This window comes from Aplidium turbinatum, chromosome 8 (assembly GCF_918807975.1).
Source record: "Aplidium turbinatum chromosome 8, kaAplTurb1.1, whole genome shotgun sequence".
In the NCBI taxonomy this organism is placed as follows: domain Eukaryota; kingdom Metazoa; phylum Chordata; class Ascidiacea; order Aplousobranchia; family Polyclinidae; genus Aplidium; species Aplidium turbinatum.
In genome coordinates this window covers 7,935,138-7,955,479 of record NC_137479.1, presented here as the reverse complement: position 1 = coordinate 7,955,479, position 20,342 = coordinate 7,935,138, and the positions used below count along the sequence as shown (strand labels likewise).

The following is a 20,342-nucleotide window of genomic DNA, read 5'->3' as shown; positions in this document are numbered from 1 at the left end:
GCCAAAAATAGCTTCAAAATTGAAATTTTTGAATTATAACATAAATTTATGCTAAACTAAACAAAAAATTACTTTTTCTCATAATTATAAGGCATTTTTGAGCGTTTTTACATTTCAAAGTAATTGCACTAACATTTATAGTGCACTAACATTAACTTATATAATAACTAGCATTGCACAAAACTGTCTAGCCACCTGAGACGAAATGCTTATTGTGATTTATGAAGGACAGGAAGGTAGAAAAATGACCAGTGTAGGTTTAGAAAATTCGCAAAAATAAAAACTAAAAGTAAAAAAATGTCACATTTCTAGCATAGGCTATTTTCTTCTGTGAAATATTTTACTACTAGAGTGGGGCGTCCTCATAAAACCCAGTGTCGCTACATATTGGGTTAATTAACAAGTATTAAAAACACCTTATGAAGACACAAGGACGTATTTTCTTTATGTATGAAATATCCTGTTCCACGCTAAAAACACTCTATATACTTGTCACAAAACTTTCCATTTCAGAAAAGCGCCAGATAGCTTTATCGGTTCTTCCTACCAAAGAAAATTCCCGCGTGATTTCTCATCTATTTATCTTCAATATTTTAGGAAAAGTTTAGGCTACTCTAATATATTTTATAATTATTGAACTCAAACAGTAATAAAGAAATCATCGATCTGTTGACAAAGTGGTTGTAGATAATGGAAATAGTGCAAGCAACTCGACTGATTTGATTGTTTAATCACAAAATAACTGAAGTACTGCAAGCATTGAGTTTGATATATGGTTGAGAAAAGCGCTTCGTTAATAATTAGACTTTCCAAATGTTCGCCTTGTTCAAATATTTGTTGAGCTTTGCATTATCATAATTAACACCTTTTAATATGCTGCAGTATTGAACAGTAAGCGCCAGTGCTTGACAGTTTCAGTCATTGCGTACGTTGGATGCTGATTGTCATAAAATTTACATTTGGACGACAAAATCTGGAAGGTCAGCTATTGATTCAACATCAACTCAGGTTGTAAAGCAATGTTTTTTACATTTCAAATATACAAACTATTATTGTTTACATTAAAGGACAGCTATAACTAAATTGGGATTTTTTTTGTGAAAGTAAAACTACCAAAATTTTAAATTCAATTTTTCTACAAAATTGCTCTAAAAATGAGTTGCGAGGAAGTAGAGTTAAGTGTCAGGAAAGCAATCGATTTCCGTTGCTATTGTTCATGCTCATTTTCAAAATTAATGGTCGCATCTATCGAAAAAGAATCGCAGTAAATTTGAAACTTTCCGTAGAAAAAAGTAACTAATCAAGTGCGGTTTGTATACTGTTGTATCCGTCAAGGAATTTGCTGTTGTTTTTTTTAAGTAAATCTCCAAAGTAAGTTATTTTTAAATGATCTTGGACAATTCTCGATAAAGGACCTTCTGACTATTCTTAATGAAGTTGATAACTGCTCGGATTTGTCGCTCAAATACATAATTTCTAAACTAACTCTTCAATGTTTGCTTAATTTCTTTTTTTATGATGACAGTACTTTCAGCTGTAAAAAGAGATAGAAGTTAGCTTCTTTTGCTAGTCGACAATGGTCCAAATGTTTATAATTGGATTGCTTTCGGTATGCACACTTGTGGTGGCTGAAAATGCATGGAAAGGTAAGAAATATTATTTACAGGTTAGATAGACTTAAATTATAGTGCAAACTGCGTCTAAATTATGTAAGTTGAATTCGTGGATATATCTATACTTGACCCTGGTGGCTTATGTTGTACACAGGCCATACCAAAGTGCACGCTTCATGTTTGACCGGAGGGTAATTTGTGATTAGCCTGAGTGGTCGAGCAATATATTAGCAATATATAATTACGAACAATTAGTATTACGGTCAATTGCATGCCCGAAGAATTGCTTTACGAAGAATTGCTTTACGAAGAATTGCTTTTACGAACAATTGCTTACGAACAATTGTTTTACGAACAACTGTTTACGAAAAAAACGTCGGACACCCATTTTGTATGAGTTGGGGTACTTTGAGCAGCTACTACAATGTAAATAACTTATTGAACTATATCTGCTAACACTTGTAACAATAAAAAATTGTCTGCTTTTTTAAAGTGAAACTAAAAATTCTGCAGTGAATTGAGATTCAGTGATCACGCTATGGTAAACTGTTTTGTCAAACTTATCATTTCAAAGAGATATGAAGCACATTTAACTTAGAGTTCAAAATCATAAATACATTTGCCTCCAGTTATTACAATAAATTCACACGTTGATAAGTCCTGTGTATAGGACGCTATGTTGGTACGTTATGAACTATAGGCTATGTACCTAAGCGGAAACTGTTTTTATTTTTCCTAAGCGATTTTTGTATTGCCTTGATAAATAGCTAATTTTGGAGTGAAAACTTTTATCCAATATAACTATATGCATTCTGAAGCTCATATAAATCAAAGTCTGTAAAAAACTACACAAACATATTAGTGGTAATTATTGTTTTATTATCAGGATTCAAAAACCTTAACTTCAACAGACATTTTTTAACCCAATTTGGATTAAGGGATGTTGGCAGCTAATGGCCTGACGTGTAGGCTTATTTCATCCACATTTTTATTTTCTAATAACGTTTTACACAAAAAGACTACGAGGGCACGAGGCTGCAAAGATAAAGTAAAGTTAAAGTACAATTAATGACAAATTAGTTGAAGTTTTAAGTGAACACACATACATTACCAGTTTTTTATTACAGTGTTGCGCACTTTTGGTAAAAGTTGTCAGTTTTTTTAAATTTGTCTGATGTCTCTGCCATATTCTCCTTGAAATCGTTTAGCACATAGCCTACTGCTTGATCATATGTTTGCCCTCAAAACTCTTGATGACTTGGTCCAAGTACCATGGAGCTGCAAGTATTAGAATATGACATTATAAATGTTAAATCCATTTTATTAACAAACATTTGGTGGTGAGATTCATTTACTATATTAAACATAATTAGACCAGGCAAATCAATAAAAGAAAGGCACATTTAAATTAATAAACTACTGTACAATAAGCCTAATAAATGGCTTTTATAGTAGGCCTTTAACAATGCTATAAATGACAATAACGTAACTTGTGGTTTTTAATTGGTTTTGAATATTGATTAAAGTATTTTACATACAATAATTATCAACTTGAAACGAAAGACTTTAATGTCCTATAGTTGACAAGACGTTGTTTTTGCCTTAGTTCTTTAAAGTATGTAGCCTATCGACCGGTATCGTTACGCACTTGGTTTTGGTTTCCAAAACAGGGAGACCAAAGCTAGGCACGTCGGTTCAAAACTAGGAAATCAAGATGGTTTACACGGTTAAATTTCTTTCTAAAGGCAATACTTTTGCAGAATCATTGGTTGAAACATGCGTAAAGTGGCATTAAATTTATTTTAGTATCTTGATTAATTATTTGCAAATTACGCATGGCCCTATGCTAATAGAGACTTTTGTCCTCAAATAACTTATTAATTTTGTTGGATTAGTTTTAAATCATGCAATATTTGTCAACTTTTTCTTTCGGTATCTTCTAGCTGAAGAAGAGACACCAGAATATTGGTTGAACCTTGGAAGGGAAGAAGTTGACGCAGCTCTCAACTTGCAAAAGAATTCGGGTGTGGCTAGGAATGTCATTATCTTACTTGGTATGTTGGCTCGATTTGTGTTGTTACAATTTGCTCTGTAACTCAGTAACAGATCCCGGGAGCACTTCGTCACGAGCCTCTCAACAACCTAAAAATAAACATATAAATTTTATCGATTTTCGGAAAAATGTCTTGCTTACTTGCTTACTTTACTCGCTCGATCACATTGCATTAACCTAAACCATATAATAGTACATAGGGTACGCCGTAACTCGTGTTTTTAATCAGCATCAGGTTTTACAAGTATGAATAAGATCATGTGATTATCAAAACTTGAGAAATATTGTGTTTTAAAATAAAAACATTGATCACTCAACCAGCGTAACGTACTCAGCCTTGTGCTGATGACCAGGAAGAACACTCTCTCCTACACAGCGTAGATTTAGTTAATAGTTAAATCAACGAAAGTGTGAAGGTATGAGATAAAGTATGCCTTCTAGAAGAATGTAGAGCAGTGGATTTCGGGCCGCAAAGAGATTAAAACTGGGCTTCGAAGCTTTAGTTTGCAAGTGATTTACAGAACTAAGAGAAAAGTCAAATTACATGCGGCCGCCAAAGCCTTGTCAACAAAAATAAAAGTGAAGTTTGGGTCGTAGCGAAAATAGGTTTAAGACACATTATTATAGGGAAAGGTAAAGAACACGTCGACCAAAGTTTTGAAATTTTCAAAGAAGGACATTATGGCTTAAAGGATTTGATGGAAACTATCAATTTTTTTAAGAATCAGTACAATCATGAAATACAGGTCTTACACGTGAAATATTTACTGCGTGTTTAAAAGCGATCAGATAAATTCCATAACTGGCCGGTACCCGCGAAGAAATCATGATTTTGAATACGTATTATTTGGAACATTGAATGGTGGGAATTTCTTTGTGTTTGTAAAGCTCTTTTCCTCACAGTAAATAAGAAGATTGTGTGTGGCTGTTTTTTTTTAATTTTATTTCGACTTAATTTGGAAGACTTGCCTGATACGGATGCAGCAGTTGCTAACTTTGTCAGTAGATACATCGAACGCAGCATTGTACGGCGTAAAAAATGCTTGTTGCAAAAAATATTTTAGTTAAAAATGATGGGCTAGTTTATCTAATTTACAAGACTGTATAGTGTATACCCGTTAAACATGAACAATTTGTGGTGGTAAACCGAGGTGGTTTTCTGAGCCCACAAAACATTGCCTTGCTGTGGCCGCACTCCCTGTGCAATATTAGCCTACACTGCACGTTCAGGACAACAAACTAATGTTGACTGACTGACTCCTAAAACGTCTCGTAAAACACAAAATTTTGCTATTGGTTTTTGACTTGAAAGATCGTCTGTAATGTCACTGGTTTGCAACATTATACTTGCTATTGTTTGAAACGTATCTGTATGCACTGAAGAGTGTTACTCAGACGTTATTGTTATGCAATAAATTGTTGTACGAATGGCTGCTGCGTATCTTGCCAGGCTACCCCTGTTACCACACTTCACTTTGTGATGTCACAAACGTCGCTCGCTCCCAAAATTTCAACTTGAACGTAATTATTCACCATTGAGGTGAAATCTTCACTTTATTTCTGTTCAATGGGGTTGTGCGATCCACTCGGTGGCGCTACAACTGGGTCCTAGCAACACGCTCGCAGTGATTGCTTCAAGCTTTAGCACGCTTTGCGTAACGCGCGTACAGCTGATATGGGTGGGATGGGAGTGCAGTTTTGTGTTGATGTGAGGGTAAGAAGGTGCATATTACAAAGCTTGATACATTTTAGGCTTGATTTAACGTTGCTGTGGCTATAAAAGCAAATAAGTAAACAGGCGGTTTCGAACACATTGCATGACAACACATTGCTTGAAAGCAAACAGTGTGCCATCAGTGTTCACTTTCAAACCAACACTTGCTACCTCAGGAAGAGGAGCGCGTTTGAAACGAAGATTAGAAAAGCTTTGTAACATTGAAGATTGGCAGCATGAAGAAGAGGTTGTTGATCATGCTGAATGTACAACGGAACCTCATTGCAAGAGAAGGAAAGCGACTTCAGTTGCAATTCAGTGCAGCCTGGATAGCAACGACAATAGCGGAGGAAGCGCTTCAACTGGAATGAGAATTGAACATTACAATGAAAATAAGCAAGTCATAAACTACTACACTGGTTTCGATGATTATGATCACTTTATGTTATTCTTGCGTTGCTTGGGGCCAGCTGCATATGACTTGAACAGCTCTTTCTTACTCTAATGAAGCTAAGACAATCAAAGGAAACTAAAGAGCTGAGTTTTCTCTTTCACATTAGTGAAAGCACAGTTTCATTAATTTTCAGGGTATGGATCAACTTTATGTATTTTCAGCTGAAGGAACTTAATATTTGGCCATCTCGAGCTGTTGTGGATGAACACATGCCCACACAATTTCAAAATTCATTTCCAACAACACGTGTCATTTTAGATGCAACTGAAATACCAATCAATAAGCCAAGAAAAGTTGATGCTCAAAGCATGACGTTCTCCACTTACAAGAATAAGAACACACTAAAAATTATGATTGGCATCACTCCAAATGGGCTGGTATCGTACGTAGGCCCATCAACAGGTGGATGTTCAAGTGATCGCCAACTTATCGAGCAAAGTGCTCTCTACAAGCAAGCTAATGAACACTTTTCACAAGGGGATAGCATCATGGCTGACAGAGGTATTCTTGTGCAGGATCTTTTTGCACCTTATGATGTTGCAGTCAACACGCCTACCATGCTGAAAGGGAAGCACCAACTTGATGCAGATGTGGTTGTTCCCGACAATTTTGTTCACCAAATCAAACGTCATATAAAAACCGTTATGGTCTACTTAACCTAGCTGGCATCTTACGTCATGGAAATTGCTAGAAAATGTCCAAATATTGCACCATCGGTCGTAAGACCTGATGAAATATTGCATCACTACCTTTGAACAACGGTTTGAATTGCGTGACAATGTCTTTCATTATTGCGTCACAGTTACTGTCTACGTGCATTTGAGATATCGCAAATTATTCTAGTCATTCGTAAAATTGTTTGTTGGAAGTCAGTCGCATATTTAACTGTTTGCTTGGTGCTTGCTAGCTGGACAAATTTTCCGTCTTTTATCTAAGTAATCTGTTCTGTAGTGACAAGTTTTAGTGGTGTACGGCGTTGCATCCAATTTCGACAGCCAGGTGGCTAATTTTACAGAAATACAAATTTGAATAGACGTTTCGAAGGAGTGTTTTTTTTTCGGTCATTACATGCAGACGAACGGATTTGGGAATCTTATGTTACAATTTTCCCACGAAGAGATTATGGTTTACCGCTGTGACCAGTGGTTGTCTCGGATAGACGCATTGCATCATCACGCATACATGTCGAGCGTGTTATTGGACTGAGCAAGACATATAAAATTTTGACTAACCCACTGTCTTACCAGTATGTCCCAATGGTATCACGTATCGTGTTTGTATGTTTCATGCTGTGTAACTTTCGTAGCCTAAACCTATTGTTAGTTGATTTTGTGATTACTTTCTTTCTTAGCAAAATCTCTTCGGGAGGTTTTCTTTGCCTACCGGCTTTCTCTTTTTTTATACTACCGCAGCAGCGTTCCTACTCACATAACGTAGCTGGCCTTGCACCATTGCTGGTGATGCGGCCATGTGTTTTTATAATTATTTTTTCTGACTGTAAGCTGTTTTATAATGCATGTTATAACGCTAGCTCGTTTTGCCGCATCTTCCCTTTTCCGTTCTCGTGTTACGCTGCTTGAGTTAAAGTGAAAATTATCTTTTGCTTATGACTTAAATGTAGCCAAATTGTGGACTTAAATTAATTTTTGTTATTTATTGTATAACCAGCATGTCGTACTCGATAACGGGAATAAAACAAGCAACAACAAATATGAAACAAGTGTTAGTGCAAACTTAAGTAACAAACGAAATTTATTGCGACAACAAATTGATCGTAGTTTCCCGTCTTACTATGATGACTGGGTAGATGCAAGGCTACAGTTACGTCATGGTAGCTACAACATCGCCAGTTTATGGGTCAACATGTGTACACTATGGTATTCAAAACATGTACGGAAACTGGCTCCACAACTTTAACCTGTAAGCTGCGTCAACCTTCTACTGTACACTTAGTTAATTACAAGCACTTTTGCAACGTTATGAGAATTCTGTAACTTTATGAAATGTTTTTTTTATTTTTGTATCACTCTGCGTTCCAACCTTCTAAAAACAAACATGTTTTGATAACTACAATGCATATCCGAATCATATTTTAAGTTATTCTTTCGCCCACGCATAACCAAGCGCTGTACAACGCATCGTCTATATGCTGCGCAAGGCTAGTTCTCGTCTAGAAAGACCCAGTTGTACCGCCGCTAGTGGTTTCGTGGTATCCTGTCGCACAACCCCATTGATTACAATTGCCAAGTTAAGTCAAAACATCAGTAACTCTGCTTATGCTGGGCGGAAAAACTGAGTCACTCGTCCCGAGAACAAAGAGATGAAAAAAAAACATTGTACAAACGCAAAAAACGCAAACGAGAAATAGAAAAGAACTCAAACGTAACGGCAGACCTGCGGAGTAAAAATCTAGCAATCAACTTTCCAAAGCTCAGATAAAACTAAACTCTCGAAGAATTGACTTCAACGAATGCCAAGGTTACTATTGCGAAACGACAAAATAAGTAAAATAGGCATTGGGATTGTGATGTAACATTACGAGTTTCTCGCAAGCACTAAAACGGCATGAGAGTAGTGCTAAAAAGTGGTGTGAAGTTTAATGGGCATTTTTAGATTTTTTTTTAGCAATTTTAGAGTGCATTTTATCTTTCTAAATCTATAGAAAAAATATGTGCTGTAATTGTTAATTATTTCACAGTTTGAAAATGCGTCACGGGCCGCACCAAACGTCCTCGTGAGCCGCGTGTTTGAGACCCTGGGTTTATAGCAACATGGTCCTGTGTTTTGTCATGCTAGACAGGTAGTCACTATCTGACCTAGCACCCTGTAGAAGTCAGTTGCATCTGATTGACGAAACGTCGGCATAAAAGCAGATTATCACCTTATACATCTTGTGATAGTTCAGATTAGTTTGCACAAGAAGAACCCTTATCGTGTTATTTAACTGAAAGCCTGCCTGGTGAACAGCTTCATTCAATTTTTACTCGTTACAATATTGTGCTGCTAAAAGCAATTGTTCTGAAATCGTGTTTTAACAATGAGTGAGCCAAACCAGACAGACAGACTCCAACATGAAAGATAAATCAATTAATCCGCATACAATATTTTTCTTGACCAAAGCAATAATAAATAAAAAAGGTTGCATTAGTCCAAAAAACATCATTGCTTTATTTAGCTAAATAATGTTTTGAGAAGCAATTATTCTACAGTAGTGGTTCTTAACCTGGGCGCTACCGCCCCCTAGTGGGCGCTGTTAACTTTTAGAGGGGCGGAAATAGTCAGGGGGCGTTATAGGGGGCGCTACATTCAGAAGGTGTAACGTTATTTTCCTCACTGCAAATTTGCTTTAGTAGTTCTGCTGGGGGTACGAGAATCCACCGAGGATGAGGAGCTATATACAGTATAGAGATTGTGTTTAACAAGGGAAGTAGTGATTCTCTCTCAGAGCATTCTATGTTGACCTATACAGCACAATGCACAACACCATCCGACAAGCGTGGACGTCGCTATAGGAAGCCAAACGCTAGGCCTCATCTTGGACGGCAAAGAGAATTGCCATATTGGCGGTTTTTAAAAGTTTTTTTTAATTGTTTCAGCATTGTAAATAGTTAAAAAAAACTCTGTTTTATCAATGGGCAGTAGCCTATCTACAAACATCATGTTTGAAAAGGTAACTTTTCCCGACTCTTGATAATGCTTTTCATAATATTGCATTTTGTCAACTGCATGATTACTACCAAAACCTAAGGTGTTACGTAGTAAGCGTTGGCGTTAAAACCACCAATATGGCAATCCTGTTTGCCGTCCAAGATGAGGCCTAGCGTTTGGCTTCCAGTCCAGGTGCTATTATAGCGCGACAAGTTACTGATAATAAAAAGGCCTTTGTTGTTGATAATGGGCACTGTTTCCCTTTCCTTGTAGTAAGTAAATGGCATTTTGTGGTCAGCTTTTGGCAGGGACAGCGGACAGGCAGTGCAAGCAAACCATAAGGACTGGTCATAATAATAGTCTGTCAATAATGGTTATTAGTGTAACTCTTACTAACTACTAAAAAATCAGCAGAGATGTGCATTAAGACTTTTAAGTTAAGAGCCTTAAGGCACATCTGTGCTGATTTTTTAGTATTAAAACTAACATCGGCTTAAACTAGTTTTTTCTTACTAACTAATTACTACTGGCTGTAGGCTAGCCTTATAGTCTTGGAAGAAAATGTCAAAATATCACGCATCATCTTTAGTAGGCTACAGCCCTTATATTATGGTGGGCGCCAGACTATGGAAATCTCTGAAAAGGGGCGCTGGGGAAAAAAAGGTTCTACACATAAGACTTTTTCATGGCTTCGTCATTCCAGCGATGTATAAAATCATGCATTCCCTGAACATTTGTTTTTTCATTCAGCAAGTGCGGTTGTCAATAATGAATTTGTTTTGGCGAAGATCAGCAGGTTGGACGCCTGCAAAGAATAGTATGTAGCAGGGGCGGGCAACATACGGCACGCGGGCCGGACCAGCCCGGCGAAGGGATTATGAGCAGCACGCAGACAGTTTGCGGAATTTACATGATAATGTAGCCCGCGGCCACACTCTGCCGCGATCCCACACTACTTGCTTATTACGTCAAATAATAGTGACTGTTTGTTATTCTTTAGTTGTTTGATTTCAATTTTTATTCAAGTGACAAGCATGTTATGTTCCGTCATAAACGGGCCCTTCCATGCTTTTTCTTTGTCTCTTGTAAGAATCTCTTTCAGTCTCAAGCCTTGCCTCAAGCCGGAAAATAGATCAAAGTCAAATTTGGCTGATTAATGTAATAATGAAATGGGGAACGTATACAATTAATTGTGATTGTTGGTTATTCTCTGGTTGTTGGTTTGTCTAGGATTAGGTAGATAAATACGCGATTAATGTATCGATTCATGAATCCGGCCCGTTACTTCATTTTCCCATATCAGGCCTGCTGACTGGTAAAGTTGCCCGCCCCTGGTATGTAGTGTGTTAAAGTTTGTAGAATAACTAATTTACTTTTGATTGTCTCTTTGTCAACAGGAGATGGCATGGGAGTTCCAACAGTAACAGCCGGAAGGATTTTGAAAGGTCAAATGCAGGGAAACAGCGGAGAGGAGACAATTCTTGCTATGGATCAATTTCCAAATGTTGGATTGTCAAAGGTAAAAGAATTTGTATGCTTATGGCAGTCAAATGCATTTAATTTGAAATTGCAGCTTTCGACATTAAACAAGTTGTTGCTACGCTAACCATCTGAGCTATCCGGGCGGACGTTTCTCAGTCTACTACCTTTTTATTGCGTTTTAACTGTGTTATTTTGTTTATTGATTTTTTTTATTGTGTATTGCTGCCCTCGAGTTAATTTACAAGTGTTCATTTGGCGCACAAAGCAATTTGAATTTGAGACCCTTGGTGTTGTAAGTGTAGGCTATACTAACTTATGTATACTGTGTAGCTGTCCTGTAGCCTATAGCCTACGTAGTTACATCACAAACAGGATATTTTTATAATTTGTCGGTTGAAAATGATTTCAGCAAAGCTGTAGGAGTAGACAGATATACTGTTTTGAAACAGCAATAGTTTAGGCCTCATGCAAATAATAATATTGACTTTAAAAATTGCACAAAAGACAACTTTCAATTGTCACCAACTTTCCATTGTCCTTTTAGACCTACTCTGTTGATAAACAAGTTGCTGATTCAGCCAGCACAGCCACGGCTTATCTCTGTGGAGTAAAAGGGAACTATTACACAGTGGGCTTGTCTGGTGCTGCAAGGTTGGACAATTGTTCAACACAGAAAGGAAACGAAGTTGATTCGGTTCTTATGGACGCGTTTAAAGTTGGTAGGCAACGATTCTGATGTATAGGTTAAACACAAACAGACCTTGCCAACGTGCAAACTGGAGACCTTAGTGGAGGCCTATGTATTTCGATTTGGTTGGTTTGATTGGTTTTGAATCTTTATCCTCGGACTGACAATGCCTTGGTTGGTTATTCCTGGTAGTTTCGCAAACTTGTAGAGGCTTTTGACGCAGGGCGGGTTACCGAAATTGGCAGAGTGAAGCTTTTCGATTGTTGAAGTGTTGTTGCCGGGGAATTATTCCATTCACTTGGTGCCGCTGAATGAAGAGCAGCCCTTAGGATGCGTTGCTCAAGCGCACACCCCGAGAGTCGAACCATCGAGAGTCGATCTTCAACCTGGCGCGTAACCACTGAGCTAACGGGCAGATTTTGAACTCCCAGCTAAATTTACCGTATGTCTCTTTGAAATAAAAATTTTAAAAATCCAAGTTGCTAAAGTGTGATCACTAAATCTCAAATCACCGCAAAACTCTTAATTTTCCGTTAAAAAATGATGATCTTTCCGTATAACAAGTGTCGCCAGACACTTTTTTGGATTTCAAACAAAAGCGTCAAAAGCTAATCCATTGTTTGGTAACAATTGCACAAAGGTGGCTCAAAATCACACAAAATGTACTTAAATACTACGTTTATTAACTGCTACTTAGATTATCAACTTATAGGCCTAGTAGCGATTTTGCCTACTATAGATCGGCCTCCTGTCAAATTTGAATCTCCACGTTGGCATGGCCTATAAAGGTCGCCATGCAAGCAACAAACAATCATACAAGATTAGAGTGCTTTGGTTTTATGTGGGTGAGGATTTTGAGTACACTCTTTTACAATTAAATAGCATTTTTGGTAAGTATTGCTAAATCTTCTATAAGACCTGCTGCACCACCATAGCTCAATACTACTGGTAAAAGCACTCATACTTGCTTAGGTAGTTTAGACATTGAGGAGTAATCAGTTAACTTAGGGAACGTTCAAATATTACGTAACGCCTTCGAGGGGGAGGGGGGGGGTTTATGCAAAGCGTTACGTTAGCGTCACATCGGGGGGGAGGGGGTTCAAGCAAAACGTTACGTAACGCTTTACAGTACGAAATAGTAGTTTTTTGTGCTGAATTCGTAGTGAAAAAGCGTTACATGAGGGAGGGGGGAATTGAAAAAAGCGTTACGTTGGCGTTACATGGGGGAGGGGGGGGGGGTCAAAAATTCGGAAAAAAAGCGTTACGTAATATTTGAACGTTCCCTTACCATCAAATTGAAATGCCGCTGTTTACTGAAATTAAATGATTTTAATTAGCCCATGTTTCTAAAAGTTTCATTCATTGTTTTTTTATGTTGTATTTAATAGCCTACTTTGCTGTTGGCTTTTTCATGCACGCAATGTAAAGGAAGATTTGAGTTTCAGAACTGCCTACGAAACAAGAGTTTATCGTATCAGGAAAGTTGCTATCACCTCTCTGATTTCATCTCCCATGAGTTGCGCTCTTTCATTTCCAGTTGGCTTCATTTCCAAATTATCTCGTACATCTTAATATAATTTTGACGCATATTCTTTCCATTTGAAACCTTTTTCTTAATTTTTAATTAGTCGTCCTTTCCTATCCATCCATCCATCTCATTTTGGACTTTGAAGATCATCCTTAAATTTTCGACAGCTTAACGTCGGCTACTACATCGACGACCCTCAACCATCAGGATTTCCAGTTCCGCGGTTTACCTGCAGAATTGGGCTAGTTTTGTTTTAGAGTAATGCAGGGGCGAGTTTAACTGATGGGAGGCCCGGAGCACTTTTAGATCGTGTGGCCCTCGTGAAAAATTCTTTTTGCGCTAAAAACTTTGCAAGGTAACTTGAAAGTCACCCACACCGTTGGTAATGCCTTTACGCCAAGCTCAGTCGCCACCTTGTGACCAAAAATTAACCTTGCAAGAAAAAGGAGGTATTTTGCAAAAACTTTAAAGATTGAGAAAAAATAATAATTACAACTCAAAATCACATTTTTCCACGTCGGGAGCCCTTCGAAAGGGGGGGTCCGGGGCAACTGCACCCTCTGATTCTCCTAAATCCGGGCCTGGAGTCACGAAAATTTTAGCAATTGCATTTTTTTTGGTGCGTTTTGTTCCATTTTCACCGATTTTTTTTCTATTATGACTATATTTTGCACGAATTTGTCATGTTTTTGGGCAACTTTTGGGCTTGTGTCCACACTTGTGACGATTGGGCTACTTTTTAGTAGCAATTAGACTGGAAATTAAAAAAAACATCTGGCAACCTTGTAAACCATCGTAACGCATCAGCTATTTGCACTTAATCATTGGTATCATTATTGAATTAACTTTAAAAAAATGAAAGCAACGCCAACATATAACTAAACAATATTTTGAACAGGAAAATCAACGGGAGTAGTGACTACCACTCGCATTAATCACGCCACCCCAGCGGGAACTTACGCTCATTCAGTGTCAAGGTATTGGTACGGAGATGTAGATTTACCAGACGAAGCGAAGCTCAATGATTGCAAAGATATTGCTCAACAATTCTACGACCATTCCGATAAAATTACAGTACGTACTTATTGCTTATCCACATTTGTAAAACTTAGCAAATAGGCGAGAAAATTTAAAGCAATTTAAAGCGACCACACAAACACCTGAGCAGTGGCAAGTAAAATTAATATAATAAACTGTAGGCTACTAAAAACATTAAACTGAATGTGAAATATTTAGGTTGCGTTGGGAGGTGGGAGAAAATACTTTCAACCCACATCTACAACTGACCCAGAATATCCAACTGAATCGAACACTCGTGAAGATGGTCAAGATCTAATTGCCAAGTGGCTAGACAACCAGTCACAGAATGGTTTGAAAGCTTCGTACGTCTGGAACCAAGCTGACTTTGACAAAGTTGATCCCGTAACCACAGATCGGCTTTTAGGTGGGAAAGTGGATTACTTTATTTAGTTTATCTTGCATAGTTGTCTGAAGACCCTATAGCTTTGAGCCTACAGTAAACAGTTTTGAACGTTTGTAACCAAAATTTTATGCCCGTTTTAAAGGTTTTCATTCACTGAAGACCAGATTAGCAAAGATTGGCAATAGGCATCCGCTACTTTAAAAGTAGTGCACTCTCGCTACCACTGCAATACGCCAAAAAATTGGCGCTCCTACTATTCGCTATCAACCGATGAAAAGTAACGTACGCGCTGCCGTCCTGCTATTCGGATTAAAAGTAGCCCTCGGTACAGTTACTTTTGATTTGAGCTGACACTAGAAAGCTTCATTCAAGTATTATCTGCTGCCAAAATGACCTTAAAAACAAATGATATCACGTTTCAGTAACTTACCACATTCGCTAGCACTACTATTTGAACATTGAGGAAAATACGTTGTAGGTGCAATTTTATTGTTAGACTTAAAAGTTTCCAAAAAAGAATTCCAAAACCAAATCATGTTTTAAATTCGAAATGGGAAGGCATAGGGTAGCAAGAATTCGACTGAAGCAAATGTAGCGCCCGTCCGCTGCCGCTACATTGGTAAAAACATTGTTGCTACTGCAACGGCTATTCAAGCTAAAACGTAGTCTCGCTACCGCTATCGCCACCAAAAAGTAACGCTGCAACAGAAGCGACCTACTGTTGTTTTTAAAACACATGTTATAATGCAAGTTCAAATTAAAGCAAAGTGGGTCTATATTCTATAACTTTCCCATAGAAAGGCACGATTACGTCTTCTAGAATTATTTAAGGTAATTTGACACGATTGCGTGTGCGTGTGGTCAAGATGTTCCCAAAGAGTGCAAATTCAATGCCATTGATTAGTCATAAAAGCCACACAAATGCACTTCTCTTAAAAATCCAAGTTTGGAAAACAAATTTGTTTCTAGAATTCATGACTGTAAATTATCCACTAGCAGGTAGGCCTACCTTGCCCAGATGAAAATGCACGCATACATTTCTCATTTGGAATCTGCTTTGGAACACCCATTTTTTACACATTTCACAAAACAGCGCGATCGCTACAGAACTATTTTACTAATTAGTCAATTAATCTAATTAGTCAAGTCTAGTTAGTCAAGTAATCTAATTAGTCAAATTTGCGTAGGTTTATTTGAACCTTCTGACATGCAATATGAAGCTGACAGGAAGGCCGATGGCGCAGGAGAACCTTCATTAGCGGAAATGACGGAAAAAGCCATCAGGATGCTCCAGAAAAACACGAAAGGATACTTTCTTTTAGTTGAAGGAGGACGAATAGGTAAAACGTGTACAAAAAAATTGCAGAAACGTACTAAATAAAGTCAAGTTTGTTTGGTTTTTCTGCGAATTTGTTATTCCGTTGCAGTGTAGGCGTAGGCTACTATTTTATAATATGTGATTACAATAATATTAAGTTTTTCACAGTTCACCAACCCATGATCAAAATGTATAGCAAAACACAAGCTACTGTATGAGATAATGTGCATCACTTCTTGTAAGTTTGATCTTAGCACTGAACGTACAGTAAATACTATGCTTGAATAGGGCAGCAAGGATTGTGTTCCTTACCTTTTAAATGTTTATTAGCTTATCATGCTCGATGATTAGCCTAATTTTATGCTTTGGTAAACAGCAAATAACCTAGATCATGTGATATTTCAGATCATGGTCATCACAACAACAATGCTTATAATGCTTTGCACGATTTTGTTGCTTTTGATGACGCTGTGGCAAAAGCAGTTGATTTGACTTCGGACAGTGATACTCTTGTCATTGTAACAGCGGACCATAGTCACACGTTCACCTTAGGAGGATACGCAGATAGAGGAAACCCAGTTTTTGGTAATTTTTCTGAAAATGACAAACTCACGAGTGTTATGTTGCTATGCACATTACATTTTGCAGTAAAAGAAAAGAAATCTGAATCAAAAACAAGTTTTTCTTTCCACAAGTTATTGGAAATATGCACAACGCACATTAGATTGTAATCAGGTTATATTGCAAAGTGCAGGCTTGAAGGTGTATGTTTGATATTTCATGATTTTGTTTTAAAATATGTTTTCAGGAAGGCTATCTATGGTTGTTCACCACGATCAAGTTTTTGCTTAAAACAAACGTGTTCAGCTATGATTTTGTGGGAATAATCTGATGCCTGCATTATGTAAATAAATTATTTAAAGACTTTTACTCTCTTCACTTTTATTTCTAGAGAAAAAAAAATGATACACTCCAGAGAGCAATACTTTTGCAATAAGATAATCAAATTCAATTTACCATAAAGCATCCAGGGCCGTTAAGAGGATAATTGGGCCCCGCTACCATTGAGCCTCGGGTCCAAAATCAAGACATTTAAAAAAAAATGATCTCTAACCAAAGAACATGCGACACTTTCTTCAAGTTTCAGGGGTTTTCAGAAATATTGCGGGCCCGTAAAATCACCCTTTGCCCGGGTCCAACAAGTAGCCTTTGGGCCCCTGTCAACGCTGATGATGATGGCGTATGAGCGATCTTTCCAGGCTAGATTGGAGGGCAGGAAATCGTCAGCCACTCAGCAGTCTCGTTGTCCAGGACCCTCAGACCATGCGCACCGTGTGGAGGCCGGTGGGTTAGGCAGTGGTGGATGACATGGTCTGCGGTCTGTTCCGTGGCACCACACTCGCATTCTGATGAAGGAGCCAGTCCCCACTTGTACATGTCCGAACGAAAGCGGCCGATGCCAGTTCGCAGGCGGTTAAGACTGACCCACGCAAGCCTTGCGAGGGACATGCCTGGTGGACGGGGATCAGCGTCGGGTATGAAGTCACGGAGCGTGGAAGTCACAACGCTGATGAAAGCATCTGTCAGATAATATCAAGAAGTCTACAAATCATTCACTAGATCACTTTGAAAACAAACTTAGATGTTAAATTCAAAAGATTATCTAAAAAATGTAACATCAGAATACGTCAATTCTTTGTTGTATTTATATCTCAAACCATTGATTGTGAGCGTATTAGTTTGAAAGGTGTTAAATGGAGCGGAGAAATTTTTTATTCAAATTCTTTCTAAATTTTTCCAACACGCATTTCGATAGGAAAGCTAAATGCTCTTTCGATGATGTATTCCCAACATAGACAAATCTTGTCTTGTCTTTGATTCAAGAAAACAATCTCTTTACCAAAATTGTATTCCTAACACTCGAGAAAGCTGCTAGGTGTCGCTAGTGATTGAGATTAAAAAACAATTGCCATGGACAGTAGCATTAACAGAGAAACCAGTAGAAAACAAAAATATTTTGTAGGTTTGTAATATTATGTTAATCACCCTCTGTGCAAAATTGCGTGTAATTTTGTTGCTTTGTGGCTTAGATATTGCTAGTCAAAAAATATCTCAGTTTTTCCGGAAAATCGCCAACATTTTTTTGATTAACAGGTTTAGCAAAAACTGGAGGGAAAATCAACCTTGGATTAGACAACAAACCGTACACTAGCATTCTATATGGAAATGGACCTAGTTTCCAAGGGATCAATGTAAGCCTAACGGAACCGCATACCAGACAAAACATATCTGGATACCCAATAGGTGAGCTATCCTAACGTAGGCTATTGCTTGAACACTAGTAACATTTCTAAGTAAATCGGTTTGTACAGTAACAATGTGTAAGCTAAAATACCCGTTAGTTTGTTGCGTAGATTGTTTATAGCCGAGACATACAGTATAGCCTACGTTGATGCACGGCATGACGATGCAATCTGAAAACTATAGCTGACTAGCCTACTGAACAACAGCACGTTACAAAGTTTCAATTCTGAAATCTGTAGCCTATAGCCTACTACAGGTTGTAGAATGCCGAAAGTATTTATTATTGCGTTTTATCTACTAATTATCAAAATGACATTCACCGTTGCGCACCAGCAATTATGAGTGATTTCGAGCTAGCAACAGACTACTATAGCCTAGTTGATGGTAACGAAATGCAGTAGGAAGTGGATCATACGAGCATTGAGTTATTAATGTTCTCACCATCATTATCCCATCAACCTGATATTGGTTGTATCAAGTTAACGGATAACTGTATTTCTGATAACATTGAGTCTTTTTATGGCTTTGAAGCATTACTTCATATTGCACAAAGTTTAGACGACATCCTATCAACGGAGTAAGCTACAATTAACCAAGACCTACTCTCACATTTCAGAAGACAATTATTATGTCCAGCAATCTGCTGTACCGTTGGAGATTGAATCGCATGGAGGGGATGATGTGCCCATCATGGCGAGAGGACCGATGTCTCATCTGTTTCACGGAATTCATCAACAAAGTTATATTGCATACGTCATGAGGTTTGGGTTTAAAATCATTTTCACTTGCTGTATCATTACAGCCAGGTTGTTAATACAAAACTTTACAACAACTTAAACTCGCTTTTTTTCTTGCATTTGCTAAGCTAACTTTCTTTGACTATAGCGGATTCTTTCTAGAGCATCTCATGACTTTGATAGTTTCTTTTCCAGAGCCTAGAATTGATGACTTTGCAGGCCTGGCTGCCCATGTTGAAAGAGCTGACAGGCTACTAGAGTGCATATCTCAGGAATGTGACTCTCATTGAACAATTTAATTTGATATTAAATGTTACTGAGGTTAGGCTATGTGCTGGGTGTGTGACCAGTTTGGGTTTGATAAATACGAAAGCGAGGAATGACCAATTTTTTGTGCCTACTTTTTCCTCTCGAGTGTTTTTTAGAAAAAATGTAATCAATTATAGTCTGGTTTTCAGGTATGCTTCTTGTATTGGAGAGGATACAAGAAACTGTGATGAAGGAAGCAACACCAATCCCACACCTACACCACCAACTACACCCACTGACCCAATGGTTATAAGCACAGCTGCTAGTTTCCTAGGAATGGGCTTGTCACCTACAGAAGCTGCAGTTGCACTCAATGTTCAGTTTGCTTTGCTTATCGTGTTATTTGTGTTTTCGCTGACCATGTGTTTTGCTATTGTTGTTGTTCTTCAAAGAAAACCAAAACACAAACCGTTAAATATAGAAAGCTATGACAACTCTGTGCTGACAAATAATGTGGCCCTTTGATATGTCTGTATTGGGCAAAGATAATTCATATATTCAAAGTGGCTTAGCGTTTTTTAGCAGTTTGTGGCATTTGACAACGCTAGACGTCGTCCAGTCGTAATGTGTAAACTACAATTGCTTTTTTAAGACATTCTATGAATCATCTCGATTTCTGTAAATTTAGTCAATAAATTTTGATGAATTTGTTTACTTGCAATCTACACCTGTGCAAATCATAATTCCGCGCTTCAAAGAAATAGCTATCATGTTTGTTTTGGGACTGACATCAGCAAACCAATCTCAAATATTTACATCAAAGTTGTGTATCACTCTTCAATCGTAAATTAGTTCCGTAAACGATGCTCATGAATTCATTTTCATGCACTGTAGTGTGGTGCAGTGTGGCACAGTGTGGCTTAGTGTGGTGTAGTGTGGCGTAGTGTGACGTAATGTGGTGTAGTGTGGCTAAGTGTCGCTTAGCGCGGTGCAGTGTGGTGTGACGTAGTGCGGTGTAGTGCTGTGTAGTGTGCCGTGGTGTGGTGTAGTGTGGTGTAGTGTGGCGTAGTGTGACGTAGTGTGACGTAGTGTGGGGTATGTAGTGTAGTGTGGCGTAATGTGGTGTAGTGT

At 38.0% G+C, this 20,342-nt stretch overlaps 1 protein-coding gene and 1 pseudogene across 1 annotated transcript; both read left to right on the top strand.

Moving 5' to 3' along the window:
- Window positions 1-886: 886 nt before the first annotated feature.
- On the top strand, window positions 887-19,936 carry LOC145776399 (alkaline phosphatase-like). The gene is made up of 12 exons (XM_082587798.1): window positions 887-1,008; window positions 1,526-1,646; window positions 3,557-3,667; window positions 10,880-11,001; window positions 11,509-11,683; window positions 14,079-14,254; window positions 14,417-14,624; window positions 15,791-15,943; window positions 16,327-16,506; window positions 18,076-18,225; window positions 18,842-18,986; window positions 19,421-19,936. The coding sequence occupies exons 2-12, from the start codon at window positions 1,577-1,579 to the stop codon at window positions 19,734-19,736; spliced, it is 1,806 nt and encodes a 601-aa protein (XP_082443924.1). The 5' UTR covers window positions 887-1,008; window positions 1,526-1,576; the 3' UTR covers window positions 19,737-19,936.
- LOC145775394 (uncharacterized) lies at window positions 5,484-10,300 on the top strand (annotated as a pseudogene).
- Window positions 19,937-20,342: the final 406 nt, after the last annotated feature.